At 37.4% G+C, this 15975-nt stretch overlaps 1 protein-coding gene and 1 pseudogene across 1 annotated transcript; one reads left to right on the forward strand and one right to left on the reverse strand.

Annotated features, from left to right (window-relative positions):
* Positions 1-428: 428 nt before the first annotated feature.
* On the forward strand, positions 429-6221 carry LOC116289752 (uncharacterized). Its single transcript, XM_089033666.1, has 20 exons — positions 429-488; positions 580-761; positions 1037-1262; positions 1352-1488; positions 1571-1689; positions 1763-1913; positions 1982-2170; positions 2259-2367; positions 2455-2616; positions 2695-2898; positions 2957-3067; positions 3140-3326; positions 3442-3597; positions 3699-3745; positions 3841-3909; positions 4075-4150; positions 4292-4345; positions 4739-4813; positions 5328-5451; positions 5767-6221. Exons 1-20 carry the CDS (start codon positions 429-431, stop codon positions 5834-5836), a joined length of 2508 nt encoding a protein of 835 aa, XP_088889792.1. The 3' UTR covers positions 5837-6221.
* Positions 6222-9709: 3488 nt separating this feature from the next.
* LOC148908986 (uncharacterized) lies at positions 9710-15658 on the reverse strand (annotated as a pseudogene).
* Positions 15659-15975: the final 317 nt, after the last annotated feature.

The following is a 15975-nucleotide window of genomic DNA, read 5'->3' on the forward strand; positions in this document are numbered from 1 at the left end:
AAATTAGAGTGCAACGAAATTAACGACAGGTATGGTGGTCCGCAGATAAGTGAATGAAAATCTGTGACCGTTGCTGCAGGTGTGCATTGTTGCCGCTATTCCTTTTTGTGACTTTCACTCTCTTCTTTCCCTTCTTTGTCGAAAATCTTTTATTCGTGACCCCTTGTTTAGCGTATGCTTTTGCATTGGCCCCTGTACGCAGTTTCGGAGGCCAGATTTTCAGGACTTTATTACTGATGTCTTCATGTCCGATCAAGTCGGTCAAAGCTTATCTTGGGCTCAAAGGAAACGCTAGCTGTCACTGTCAACGTCATCCTATTTTGGCCGTTATGCGACTGAGGGTATTTAAAGGTTTGCGTTTGGTAGTTTCATTCACTCGCAACCTCGTGTTTATAACGTGCGGAACAATTTAATCTCAATCTTTGAGGATGGAAGACAGAGAAGATCGACAGACTGAAACACCCGCATTGGGGTCCAGTGACCCTAAGGTATGGTATTTAATATATACAATATTCAATTTATATACAAGTTGACTGCAGACTCAGCTCTAGTTGCCCTTTTCTTTCCTCTTTCCTATAGAGTGGCGGCCTTACATTTCGCGTCGAGAATGGAAAGACCTACTTCTGCGACACTGATGGACGTCATGTATTTGGAGATTTCTCTCTCAAGCTGCAAGGGGAGTTGATGTCTTCGGAAGAGGAGAAACGAGGCTATTGGATTGCAACATGTACTTCTATAACGCGAGGAAATTTAGAAACAAAGTAGGTGTAACTGCAATTAATGTTACTATACTGAAATCGAATCATCTAATTCCTGTATTTTAGTTTCAAATTCATCTGATTTAAAGAGTAGGTGTTGCTCATGTTTCTCTTAAGGTTTCTTTATTAATTCGCGCAAACATAGGTCACATGCGGTCTGCTATCTGTAGATTTTTTTTGTATATTCCTAAAAGGGGGATACATATGTATGTAGATATATCTAATAATTGATCTTTAGTACACTACATAGTTCGTAATACCTTTTTGCCTTTGTTTAGGACAATTGTTCTACCTGCGAATGCTTTCGACTCGAAGGCCAAATTTGTTATGGAGTTGAGGGGTAGATTTGGCTCGGGGATCTTGAATCTGGGGGGTGGAGTGACTGCCAGCATATTGGCAGACTACTACTCCTCCCTGAAGGATGATCTCATAAGTCCGCTTCCCTTCCACAAATCCAAACGCCTCGGTTACCAGGAAAATGGCTACTGGCTGCTTTCAAGAGAGGTACGGTTTTATATGATTTAAAACTCACATCTAATTTATGTTTGCTATATTGTGTATTTTACTTTTCTTCTTTCCTTTTGCTATTTCAGTTGCACATTTACCATAAGGAAATCGTTGCATCGCGGGATCACCGTTTTTTTGTCGACGACACTAATTCGTACCAATTCAGTACAACATTAGATCCTCACCTTCTGAACGAGGAAGTTTTGAAAGCTACGTGTAAAAGGTGAGCAAAAGGACTGGGATAGCGAAGACATTGCCTTTGTGACCGCATTTAGCTGATGAATTAATTTCGTTATCTACTTTAGGTTTATCCAACTGTCCTCCAATTTTGGCTGCAACGAAATTCCGTTTCTGTTAAGCACAGCCTTCATAGTGTACAGCTTGATTAAAACAAATCTCAGGACTCATGGTCAAGACCTCTCAGGTGGGATTTTCAGTTTTCATTGTCAGTTTTCCAAAGGTTTTTGTTAATTTTCTTTTTTTTAAATATTTTCCAGATGAAAGCTCCATTGGACTTATTTTCTCCAAAGATCGAAATGTGGGAAAATCTCTCTCCCTTAAGATTTTAGCATTGGGACAGGGGATAGTTGGCAGTGCGCATCCCCTATTCTGCTCTGGTGGAAATCAAACCATCAGCGGCGTGTCCATGTAAGTTAAGACCATCAATGTAAACGCTCACATGCTTTCCTTTGTGCTAAGGTTTTTGCTCTTCTCAGGAAAGTATTGATGTCCCTTTTAACGAGCACCACCTTCACCACACTCCTAGACGACCCCACAATGACAAGTTCCCTGTCAGAGTTTCTCCTCCAAATACAAAGTGGCTTACCACAGGGCTCTCTTAGGACTGGTTTGTTGGCGCCCTCAGGGAGCATTCTGATGGCTTCCAACTCCAAGGAGGGAGAAAGGTAAATTTAAAGCATTTATAATGTTACGAACAGCCTGTTTCACATTATTTCTGCAATCTATATTCTTACATTTTTCTTTTTTTCAAAGAATATATGGCAGATCCATGAGATTTCATTTCACTCAAGATCAGAGTTTTGTACTGGAAAATGAAACAGCCTTGAACAAAGATCTGCTCGCACTCGTAAAAAGGAACAAGGTATTCTTTCTAACAAACTGCATCTGTTTAATTTCCACATTATCAAGTTATTATTGTGCTTCATTTTAGTTATTTTCTTATTTTTAGGGCTTCCTTGTGGCTTGGGTTATTTTCTTCTTCCCGCAGAAATGGTTGCATGGAAGCCGGCAGTTGATAAGCAAATTCCGGGAAGTGCTACACAACGCTGTTCCTGAACAACAACCGAGGTGGCATAAAGGTGTTGCTGGCCTCCTGTACACACTGGCTATTGTAAGTAGAGTTGGTAATAGCTTTTTTGTCGAGTTATCGTGGATTCTAGAGTTATTATTTTATTTTCTGTTGGTGCAGTTTTACGAGGTGGCTATTGAGACGCCCATTCCCTACTCAGTTTTGTGCCATGCCTTCACCCACATGATACGGAGCGGAAAACCAGATGTGTCCAGTGCTCAGGATTCGTCTTTTTGGGAGCGGCTCAGAAAAGAGCTTGCGCAAGCCGTAATGAGCTCAAATGCGGTAAGCATATTAAAAAGGTTTAACTATGAAACCACTCTATGATACATACTAACTTTTCACCCTTTTCATTTCTCTTTAATTTTCAACTTTTCTGTAGTCGCTGAAATGGCTGAACCCGTGTGTTAACGTAGCGGTGGGTGGCAATTTCGTGCCTGCCGTAGGAATCACGTACGGTGAATTGGCTGGTTTTACGAGCATTGGCAATAAGGTAACGATTCAGAACTTAGGTTTTAGCTGTCAATGGTGAAATCTGGTTTCAAAGTTGTTCTTCGTCTCATAGGAAACTAAGGAGTGCTTAGCAGCCAAAACCGACAACTCTACAACATCAACCATGGTTTTTGCACTCCACGAGCAAGCGCAAATGGCGGATGTGCGGAAGAAAGCAGTCGGCCTCGTCAAAAAGGCAAAAGGATACAAAATTCCTAAAAGCCTTCTGGGAGACGAACTTGTTCATTTGATCGAATACAGTAAGAAACATTCCTTTCGAATTGACTGATTGTGTCGTTAAGTAGTCATCCATAATTACTGTATGAAATTGTCACCACACTATGCTAATTCTACTTTCTTTGTTTGTGTTTAAAGAATGCGGGTTAAGAGAAGAGGCGCCAGAAGCCGAGACTTTTTTCAGTGACAAGGATAAGGATAGGGATGAGGAAGATGTGCTTTTCTCCGTAAAAGATGACATAGAGGAGGTGTACAAGTTACTGTCCACCAGATCTCAACAAAACTTTCTTGCAGGTATACCCAATATCACTGAATTATGCGAACCATGCAGTTTTTTCATCTTTTAGAGTAAAAACAAAATCATTACAAAATAAACTATAATTATATCATTTCAGATAACGAGGACACCGAAACTCCACCAGAAAAGCATACTGTTATTGATGTGAGTTACTGGATGCGATTGTATGCATTATTAATTGTAATTTCAATAATTCAAAAGTAACGTCGCTAACATTTCTCTTTTCTAAACATTGACAGGAACTTTCTCCTCCATCGAAATTACGATACCAGCTGATGTCTCCTGGAAAGAAGGAAACTTTTACTAAGGTAACGTTTACACAAATTTACGACGATCCCACTATAGCTACCTCCCTCTAAAACGTGAAAGAAAAAAGGCAATATACTGTAACATAGTCGTTGAATTAAATCTACCGTTGACTGTTTGAGATTTTGTGATTATCAATTAATGGATTAATTTTTCAATTCTTAAAGAGTGTCCTGGCAGGCATACGTTTAGCCAGCGGGGAATCTGAGAGGCAACAGCAAGTGTCGTGTCAGAGGACAGAAGGTGTGCACAAAATAAACAACTTTTATATAAGAATATGCGGGATAGGTAAATTACGAGCCTTGTATCACATTTATATTATACATTAATCATTTACTTCGATAATGGTATGAATTTTTTCTTTATTTTGGTTTTGGTTGCCAGGTGACAAATTAAATGCGACTCCCTTTCCATCCTCACACAACTCACGCGATAAAGGTACGTTCGATTTATCCTAGATTTCTTGGCGTAAGTGACTGATTACAACGGTTTGCTCTCAATAATAGATTATGATTGCAGCCGTTCTAAGAACGACACGCAATCGTTTCCCTACTACCCTAAAGGCCGTGGCACACGGAACATTTTCACGCGCAAAATAAATGAAAGGATTTGCTATTGCGCTTAATTAAATTAACAACTTCACAACCATGTCACAAGTAAATTTTTTACCAATAGCGTATACATGTTCTATACGTATCTCGTACAATACTGACAAGTGAATTAAAGTTGAAGCTACAAAAGCTGTTGTAATTGCATTTCACTATTATAATTCACACGCAATAAAAATAAATAAATAAATAAATTAGAATGTATGAATTTGTTTTTGCGCAGAGTTAGCAAAACAACCATTAAAAAGGAAGCTGTTTGTTGAGGGATCCATAGGTCTAAAGCCTCGTTCTAAAAAGAGTGAGTATTTTTTCCCAGCAAATATGTCGTGCACTATAAATCATTACATTTAATCATAACAAATCGGTATTGCAGCACCTAATTATGGAACTCTTTTACCCACAGCATCAGAGAACTGAAATCCATTACGGTGAATTTTTACTACAACGTTTCTCCAATCGAGTGTATATATATGTATATAAATATACATTTTGAAATCCATGAATAATTAATGTGGGAAACACAAATAGAAATCATTGTCTGTGGAGGAGGTTGTATCTGATACAAAATCGTCCTGATTTGCATAAACTTTAACTCCAATTTTCTTAGCCAAATTCAATTTTATCTTTAAAATTATAGTACAATCTATAATAATATCTATAATACCTCATGATCAAAGATAATGATAATTCCTTATCATTTTTATATGCTTTATTATTACTTGGATAATAGGCTATTATAATTGATGTTATGCTTTATAAGTCATAGAATTATTATTAACTTAACCTTGCTATGTGTATCTGTTGTTGTTAAGGTGATAGATCCAGAACTGACGAGTGCTGCAGTCTCTGCCAGAAAGCAACCCCCCCTTCCAAAAAGGGGAAAGTGACTAAAATAGTTTGGATTCAATGCGAGCATTGTGGGCAGTGGTTTCACTTGTAAGTGTTTTTGTCCTTGTTAGTTAAAGTATTTAATTTAAATTCATATAATAACCCAAACAGCAATGGGTAATTAAGGAAATGGTTGAAATTAAGGGGATATATAAAAAGTTATTAGAAACCTCTTATCAAGTCAAGTGTATTAAGTTCTAATATTTCTAAACATCTCCACAACATGGATTGAATGCTTAGGGAATTGCATTGGAATCGGATTTACTCATCATAATACAGTTTAAATATAAGGAGTTTGAGTACATGAGGAAGGTGAATGTGAAATACTTATTTTTTGTCCCTCTTTATTCACTCCATCTGCAGGCTTTGTCTGAAAATGAAAGCTGCACCAAAGGGAAACTGGTTCTGCCAAAGTTGTAAACCAAGTGACTGATAAAACAGACGGTGGAGTCTTACTGTTCATACTGGAATTGGAACTGTATCATGACTTAAGGATTCTCGAATATTGGAAAAAATGATAGTCAGAGTTTAGTTGTGAAGTTGTTAATAGTCATGAACTGTTATGCTATATAAATGCTTTTATGCTAACTGTTGTCGATTAAGCTGTTATTTAGGATATAGAGAACCACTTGTAATTTTTAACTATCGCAGTTTCAAGTGAACATAGCTGTTAGAGAAGCCTTTATGCTCGAATTACGACTTAACCATGGCTTCGACTCTCTTAGATAATGTTATAAAAATGATAGCTTGGTAATAGTCACTAACATTTGCCCGTTTTTTGAAATAAAATTGAAAAATAAAATTGTGCATAAGTGAGACTGACTGAGACAACGGACTAATAAGACAACCGAGACCACCGAGACCACTGAGACCACCGAGACCACCGATACCACTAGACCACCGAGACTACCCATACCACTAGACCACCGAGACTACCCATACCACTAGACCACCGAGACTACCGATACCACTAGACCACCGAGACCACCGAGACTACCCATACCACTAGACCACCGAGACTACTGAGACCACTAGACCACCGAGACCACCGAGACTACCGATACCACTAGACCACCGAGACCACTGAGACTACTGATACCACTAGACCACCGAGACCACCGAGACTACCGATACTACTAGACCACGAGATCACCGAGACTACTGAGACCACCGAGACTACTGAGACCACCGAGACTACTGAGACCACCGAGACCACCGATACCACTAGACCACCGAGACTACTGAGACCACTAGACCACCGAGACTACTGAGACCACTAGACCACCGAGAATACTATAACCACTAGACCACAGAGACTACTGAGACCACCGAGACTACCGATACCACTATAACTACTAGATCACCGAGACTCTCCGAGATCAACGAGACCACTATATGCTGTCTGGTGTTTAGTATATATTATATACTTTATGTAACATGTGTACTCGTACTATGCATCATCAACTGTGTACTATATAAGTATATTAAATATGTACCTTACGTATAAGTTACTTAAATTTGCTGTGCATTATGTACTCTTAACTATGTACTATACAAGTATATATATGTACTATCTATTATATATGTAATACTATACTATATACTGTGCAATGTGTATTGTATAGTGTATACTTTATACTAGTGTAAAATATATCATAAATAGATTGCATATATACTGTCAATTATTCATAAACTTTGAATGAATAATAACTTTTTAATTGGAAAAAGTTGGATTGACCAATCAAACGAAGGGTTGCAAACCGTGCAGTCCTCCTCGTTGAAGTTCAGTAGTGTAGTGCTTCTCATAACCTTTGCTGTGATTGGTTAGTAGCTAATTGACGGTATCGAGGGTATCGTACCAATCACATCCCTTGTTTAATAAATATCTGTTTTGATTGGTGCATATAGAACCAATCACAATTGGTATATTAGTTTTTGATGTGTATTTTAAATTTTTTTCGAGATTAAAGTACTTTAAAGTAAATTTGTTTTGTAATAAATGTTGAATTATAAATTCGCTTGGATCACTGTCAAGTTATCCTTAGTATTTATTCGCTTGGATAAACGTCAACTTCTCCACAGTGTTACTATTCTACATGGTAAATTTGATTAAAAATACTGAATGTTATGTAATATAAGTTACAAGTTCATTCGAGAGAACACTCCACCGATGCAGCCACTTTAAGTACCGGTGGAGGGAGTGGCAGAACCGTGATAAAAGAAAGGAACTTGTTCTTCAATATTTATGGAAAGCCTAGCCATGACCGTAAGAGATATAGCAGAAATAGATTGAAAAACAAGACAAAGACCTTGTGGATTTAGTAAGGATAGGAATCGGATTTTGAGTTTCGAGGTCGGAAAAATATTCTCACGCATTACAGTATTTTATCGCACGAAAATTAAGATAAGAAAAATAGTGAAAGAGACAGTCGAAATTGAAGAGCGACAATTCAAGTTTTAAAATTAAAATTACAAAATATGATATTCAAAAGGAATTTATCAAATTTTTTCATGTTTAAAAGTATTTCAAGTAGAGTTGCTAATCGATTTTTAAATTTAAAGAAGACGTGGTATTTTAGACTTATATGCAATAAGATTAAAAGAACATAGAAAAGCGTTAGATATGAGACATCAAGAGATAAGGAAAGAACAAGAATTGAACAAGATGCAAGAACAAATTCAAGGCAAACGAAGAAGACATACGCAGAAGAGATTCTCAGATGCACAAGAACCAAGCCAAAGAGATAGACGTAGTCTTAATTAATTAAACAAAAATTCCGATCGTACTCATACAGGAGAGAGAAAGTGAAACGGGAAGTTTTCCATTAATTTTAAATTCATTTTTGACGACTGACACCTAGGCAGCACATCGATAGTTGCTTATCCATTTTTTCAAGTGTTATAGTTTTTATTTTTTCGTTTTCGAGGATCATAAGTTAGATAACTGAGAGGTTAATTATGTTACCCTCGTAAAATAAAAGATTTAAATAAAAAATTTAAATACAAGACTACCAAGAATGAGATTTCTCTTAGTTTCTTTTGACTAATATGGTTTTATGTATTTTACCTAGTCTTTACGTGATTCCCATAAACTTTGAAATAAGAAGACTGATGGAATGGCAGCCTAATGAGAGATTCTACACCCAATCAAGGCTAAGAAGAGATCAAAACTGATGGTGAGTGGGGTAAGATTTCTTCTTCTTCTTTCTCGTTACTGGACGACAAAAGAATCAAGAATAGCCTGCAAAATGTTTGGCATTACTGGTAAAGGAATTTCATGGCCACCACACATGAAAGAAGATTTGCCAACAATATTGTCTGTGGAAAGTTGTCATGGCAACGAAGCTTCACTTGTACACTGTAAATACATTGGTGGCATGGTACAAACCATGTCTACGTTTTACATCAGAGGTGTTTCGTATGGACATCAAACTGGTACTACATTTTTCGCAATGATATATAACATTGTTGAATTGAAATGCTTATTTTCCAGTTCCCTTTCCTTTAAGAGGGGATGTCAGCAACAATCGAACATTTTGTGGCAACGGTCGAAAAATCGATTTCGCTCATATTCTAACCTTAGGTAGGCCTTATTCTAACTAGAACCACTATGTAATTTGTTTTTAAAAATATCGCTTATTTTACGAGAAAAACGAGAAAATTGATTTTTGCGGATTTCAGCCTTTTGACGGCGGAAAGAAATCGACTACTTCAGAGCCTTCGCGTCGCAAAGAAAAGTAATTCAGACATATAAAACCATTATAATCTTATCAATTGGTATCTAAACTTGTATTAGGAAAATGTTCAGCTATCTCAGTTTCCTTTTTCAAGACGAAAAAAAATTTTTTTTGACCCATACATTTTACAATACCAAGAGTATAGAAAGTTTAAAAAAATATTTTGGTATGTGCTATATAAAATAATGGGCTAAAATTTGGGCTAGTTAAAGTTAAGATGCTATATAATCTTATTCCACTGAAATTTGGTTGGGTAAATTATTTATCGCGTAAATAAAAAGCTTGAAATTCTTTAAAAATTCAGCGATTTCTCTGTCGGCAAAGATCAGTCGATTTCAATAGTTCTGCACAAACAACGCAATAAATCCGAGTTTGTTCGTTTTTCGAGCAATAATCTAAAGCAAAAATACTTTAAAAGGCCTAAGTTATTATTTTTAAGATAACGAAGAATCTTTTGAGGCTCAGATTCAAACACGCTTTGCTATTCGCGACTGAGAAGTGGACTGAGTATTGTAAGCAAACTTGAATAACTAACAAAGTGTTTAACGATTACAGTAGGGATTGCTCACCATATTTTCGGATTACTTCAGACTATTCTGCTTTAACCGTTGAATATTATTTATAGTTAGGTGAAGAATAAGTAGTCGTTCTATTTTTCTTGCTCCTACCATGATAAATTGGGAAAGGACGGTAATCTGAGATGTAAACATGTAATCCACAATGCATGCCGCTTAAAACAATACACGTCACCAGTGACACCAAACTGACAGTGACATCTGATTATAAGATATCGTCGTGTGTTTCATATTTTTGAGATGAATTTCCTAGGTAACTGAGGATAAACTAACAAACTTTACCTTCAAGAGAGACAGACTGTCTGACACTTCAAACGTGCTAATTAGCGAACGTTTCAAAATAAACGTGGAAATCGCTATATTTTCCATAAGAGATGTTCAGGTTCTCGCACTGCAAATACAGGCGTTGACTAATTCTTGCAGGAGATGTAAGTATGGCTTCTTGCGTCTTGTCTTAATGTGAGACGTCTCAAGCTCGAAGGAGGCACAGATTTCCTGAAGCATTTGGATTGAAAAAGATGATAGCTTGGATTTGGATGCCATTTCGCAGATATTGTAATGATCAAACATGATTGGATGTTGTGCAGAAACCAGTTCCATTACTTCATTCATTACATGAAACAATTCTTTTTCTTTGTTTTCCTCATTTTTCTTCATTTCATCGTTGTCTTCGTCATCAGCTGAGCCTAGCTTCTTTTTTCTTGCCAAACGCGAGAAAAAGCCTGCAATTTGTTGCGACGTAAGATATTCATTCTTATTGAACATACTTGAGCCATCTTTGTTTTTGGCCCTTCTCATGGTCTGGGCCACAGCTGCAGGATTGGCCTTCCTTCCAGTTGATTCTCCGTTTTCAAAAATATCGGTTAGATAGTTTTTCTGTGCTTCATTAAATCTTTTTCGTTTTGCTGCTGATTTTAGTGCCCATCCTTTAGGAAGCACTTGATCATGATCTAGATTGACGGTAGTGTCCCCATCTATCTGAGGAACGTCAGTAGCACCATGCTCTAGCTTTGTAGCGTACATAATCATAGCTCTGTCATACAGAGTTTCATGCTCAAGAACATATTTGTGGCTTCCATAATCAATATGCTTTTCGAGAGAAGAATATCTCTGAAAAGACATAATACAGCCTTCTTCGGGGCAAAAGAATAACGCATTTTCGTCATCTCGACCAATTTTCGCGCCCTCACTATCTTCGTCTTGGTTATCTTCTGTTAAGTTGACATCATCATCATTATCATCATCGTCATCATCATCGTCATCATCATCATTATTCTTAACTTTTTTTACCTTCTGCAGTGACTCAGCTTTAAGAGCGGGTTTTTGTGTCGGCATTTTTCTTGCTTTGATGGAAAGAAAGGTAACCTTTGATACTTCATAATCTGGAATCTTGTTGAGCTTTGGCAATTTGTTGGGCAGATTAAAGCTACTCCAAGGCATAAATTTGCCAGCACCAATTTCATAAGCCCTCCAAACTGTAATTCCTTCATTGCTGTAAGCGATGTTGTTAATAAAGCTCACACCTTCCCATTTTTCTGATAAGTCTGGAGAAGCTTGAGCGCCGCACAGTGTTACTCTTACCCCAGGGATTCCTCCAAATGACTCCATAGCACACTTCATTTGTTGAGCAGTATCTATATCATGTCCTGAGTTTAAATACTTCTTCATATGATTCTTGATAGTTGCAGCCTTTCTATCGCATGCGCCTTTGCCGCCCTGCGGGTCTGAGAAATCAATGCGCACTAGATTAAAGTCATTTTGTGATGCAACCTGATAAATGCCAAGTATTGTCGATGCAGAATGATAACATCCGGCATTATCTTGTCTGAGGTAAAGAGAGGTAATGTCAGAAGTGATGCTCTTAAGTTGCTGTAGAACGTCGTCAAAAATAGCCAGAACAGCAGGACTGTCCTGAATGCAGCTTTCAAATATATGTACAAACGTCAACATGTACAAACGTCAACATTTTCATTTCTCCTTCATCTGTTTTGGTCATGGCAACAGTTATGTGCCAGGGGATCCCGCGCTTACCAAACCAGTCTTGCTGGCTTTCTCGGAACTTTCTTGGCAAAAACTTCATTGCCCAGTCGGAAACTAAAAGCACTGCCTCCTTTCTTAAATCTTTGATAATTTCTTGCCTTGCTTGATCTTGATTAATTGATCGTAAAAGATGGGACTTCCAGGCCTCGATGTTCTGCGCGGACTGGGAGATCAAGAACTCCATTTCTCCTTTATCTTCCAAGGTGCATCTAGTGCTTTCTACTACGCATTTTATTTCTTTCAGAGTTACAGGAAATAAGTTACATCTATCGCATTTCAGGTCATGCTCGTGGTCACAGTCAACCATGTGGTCATCTTCACTTGGATAACTTAGGGCGTGCGTTCTGCAATGATCTGCAACCTTTGAGCTTTTGGTAACGTGAACCTTCAACAAAACATTATAACGATATTATGCATGTATTTCATGATGCTCATTGGTTTGGAGCTTGGGATTTTACTGCAGCGTGCGCTTTCAATAATGAATTGTTGCAGAATAACTGAAAGTGAACATTTAGTTTACCTTATAGTCGCCTTTGAAGTAACGCTTTGCTAGTTTGAGATTCTGCTTTATTTCCTTCGCCCAAGTAAGCCCATTCCCGTAAGTGTCTCCAAGCTTTTCAACCAACTCTTCAAGATCATCAAAGGCTTTTGCTCCAAGTGCTGAAAAGTTGTCTAAGCCCTGTAAAGATTTGCGTATTGAAGCTGAACATACGCTGAGAACTCTGCATAACGAACTACGACTCATTGGTTTGAAACCTGTCTCTTGACAATAGCTTTGGTACTGACAAATAATTTGCTCAGGTATCAAAGATCGTATAACATTTGGGATCCTGATTTCTGTTTGTGACGATAACTTAAGCGTTTTCTCGCCAAATGGCAAATCTTGTACAATATGTGAGCTGGTAATGAATATAATGAAGTGCTCAAGCTTTTCTGGTTGAACGTACATTCGCGTGTTCTTAGTGGAAGGTAAAACTGCCCCTCTGCCGTGGAGTAAAAGGTGGTGTCTTGCAAGATTGAAGCGATATCTTGTCAAACTAGGTATCCACCTGCGAAGCTCTTTAAAACTCAATTTGTCCGCCATGATGGATAATATCTGTCTGCGGGTGCTCCAAGAACTGCTGTTATTGTAGCATTCAGATAAAGCCTCCATAAGGGAGTTATCAACACTACATTTATTAGACTTCGTTTCTTTCAATGCAGAAAATAGCATTTCAGAATCTTCAGGAGCAATCTCCTTCAGGCATGCATCTACAACCTGTTGCGTTTTCCGGATATGAAAACGCTTTGTGCGCTCTGATGTTTGTTCCCATGGTAACGAAAGAGAATGACGAATAGGGCTAATGTCCCGTGAACAAAGGAAGGCATTCAATTTTTCTTTTGGGGAAGGAACAACCTCCGTTTCTTCCACAGTGACGGATAAGTAAGAAGATTCGCTTGGTTGATACAGACTTGTAGGCGTGGAGAACTTTGGATTAAACGTCACCTCCTCCTTTTCGTCCTAAAATTATTTAACAGAAAAAATAATTATAAAAAATATAAGAAAATGAACGCACTTCTAATTCTGATTTCATTTATCGGTAGAATACGTAAATTCCCGACCCACAAAAACATGTAAAATACGCATTAACGTTTCGTTGATTTTCAGAGTTTCCCACTTCCTCTCCCTTCCCTTCCCACACTCCCCTTCCCACTCCCCTTCCCATTTCCCGCTCCACATTTTTTCATATTATACCAATCCGCCGCCACTCGCGCCGCCTTTACTAATTTAATCTGATTAGCAAACCGACTAACAAATAAACAAATAAAATAACCAAGGGTTTTGAAAACAGCACTAACGCATAAAAATCATTTATTTTAGTAATAAAAGCATTCCTTCAGTTTTCAAGGAGAAAAGATATTTACCAGCGACAAATTACTTATTTGCTCAACAATCCTCTGTTCATCCAGTTCTTGTTTTTGGGAGGCGCTGGTGGTGACCGGAGTCTGTGGATCGGAGTCTTCGAGTTGTTTAAGAGTTTTTCTGCAATTTATGCACATTCCTACAAATAAATAAAAGAAACATTTTTATTACTATAAAAGTATTTCATAGAAAGAAAAAATGCGCAAATCAAACCTCGAGGATCATTAGGAATGCAAACTTGTTACTGACCTGAACCTACTTGTAGGAATACGCCAGTCTTATTTAATATCATAGACGAATCGGATTTTCCTATTCCTCTTTCAAATCTCGGCCATTTTCCTTTGGTCTTTTGATGCTTAGATATTTCAACAGGTACTCTGCACCTTGTATTGCAACCTCTTGTCCATCCCAATCCTAATTTTGAACGATGGAATGGACATATTGACCACGTATCAACATCATTTGGACAAACAAATATGGCTGCCCGACTCAAGATCAAGTCAACTTCATTTTCGGGGCCAGAGAACGCAAAGGCGGTCTTGTGGTCGAAAATCTCCTTTCTGCAGGCCAATAAAGGGATTATGGTAGTATCTCGTTTCATGTCCTTTGGATCGAACCCACAGCTTCCTCCAACCAAAGATTTAAAAGAGCAACTAGCTTCCATTTTATGTTTACAAGCACCTTAAGCAACAACACCAACTCGCATCTGAATTTTTCTTATTGTATTTCTATTTTATCTAGCAGTGGAAAACAACATGCATAACTAGAATCAGATGTCACTGTCAGTTTGGTGTCACTGGTGACGTGTATTGTTTTAAGCGGCATGCATTGTGGATTACATGTTTACATCTCAGATTACCGTCCTTTCCCAATTTATCATGGTAGGAGCAAGAAAAATAGAACGACTACTTATTCTTCACCTAACTATAAATAATATTCAACGGTTAAAGCAGAATAGTCTGAAGTAATCCGAAAATATGGTGAGCAATCCCTACTGTAATCGTTAAACACTTTGTTAGTTATTCAAGTTTGCTTACAATACTCAGTCCACTTCTCAGTCGCGAATAGCAAAGCGTGTTTGAATCTGAGCCTCAAAAGATTCTTCGTTATCTTAAAAATAATAACTTAGGCCTTTTAAAGTATTTTTGCTTTAGATTATTGCTCGAAAAACGAACAAACTCGGATTTATTGCGTTGTTTGTGCAGAACTATTGAAATCGACTGATCTTTGCCGACAGAGAAATCGCTGAATTTTTAAAGAATTTCAAGCTTTTTATTTACGCGATAAATAATTTACCCAACCAAATTTCAGTGGAATAAGATTATATAGCATCTTAACTTTAACTAGCCCAAATTTTAGCCCATTATTTTATATAGCACATACCAAAATATTTTTTTAAACTTTCTATACTCTTGGTATTGTAAAATGTATGGGTCAAAAAAAATTTTTTTTCGTCTTGAAAAAGGAAACTGAGATAGCTGAACATTTTCCTAATACAAGTTTAGATACCAATTGATAAGATTATAATGGTTTTATATGTCTGAATTACTTTTCTTTGCGACGCGAAGGCTCTGAAGTAGTCGATTTCTTTCCGCCGTCAAAAGGCTGAAATCCGCAAAAATCAATTTTCTCGTTTTTCTCGTAAAATAAGCGATATTTTTAAAAACAAACTACATAGTGGTTCTAGTTAGAATAAGGCCTACCTAAGGTTAGAATATGAGCGAAATCGATTTTTCGACCGTTGCCACAAAATTTCAAAATTGTTCGATTTTTGCTGACATCCCCTCTTAAATGGGTTTCAGAGCAGACAATTCAACATTTCCTTGTTTGTGGCGCAAAGTTCACAACAACGAAAGGTGAGTAATTGAAATGGCTTTGAATTCATTTGACTACAATTTAAAAAATCAGTTCATTTTTGAAAATATAAGTGGCAAACAAAAGAACAAATAGAGTGTACCAAATTAATTTTCAAACTACCACTGTAGCGATCCAACTTCTCCGAATGCACAATCCAAAACTTGATAAATAATGATATACATTGAAATACATTGAATGGATCCTAATTGTAACTCGACTTTCCTACTGTAAGGAGAAATATTAGTTCCAAGATACGAGATACGTTAGAAAATAGAAAATGGAAAAAACAAAAATAATCAGATGAAAGGAAAAGATGCATAATCACTGCGGAAAAAGCTGAGGTGCCGGATAGTCTTGCAGCGGCACCACTGTTTCGGAAAAGAACAGAAATTGGATACGATTAGCTCTTTGAGAAACAGCGATATCAGCAAAATCGCCACTGCGTCACCAACTTGTCTGG

This window comes from Actinia tenebrosa, unplaced genomic scaffold (genome assembly GCF_029948245.1).
Source record: "Actinia tenebrosa isolate PJP-AT-01 unplaced genomic scaffold, QUT_ActTen_1.0 PGA_scaffold2__45_contigs__length_23673736, whole genome shotgun sequence".
In the NCBI taxonomy this organism is placed as follows: Eukaryota; Metazoa; Cnidaria; class Anthozoa; order Actiniaria; family Actiniidae; genus Actinia; species Actinia tenebrosa.

What these genes read in the sequence shown, in the direction of transcription:
- LOC116289752 (XM_089033666.1), top strand. Translation starts at nt 429, where the DNA reads ATGGAAGACAGAGAAGATCGACAGACTGAAACACCCGCATTGGGGTCC. An exon ending in TCAACAAAACTTTCTTGCAG is followed by an intron (nt 3,598 to 3,698) that starts GTATACCCAATA and finishes ATATCATTTCAG; the next exon opens with ATAACGAGGACACCGAAACT. An exon ending in AAAAGCATACTGTTATTGAT is followed by an intron (nt 3,746 to 3,840) that starts GTGAGTTACTGG and finishes AAACATTGACAG; the next exon opens with GAACTTTCTCCTCCATCGAA.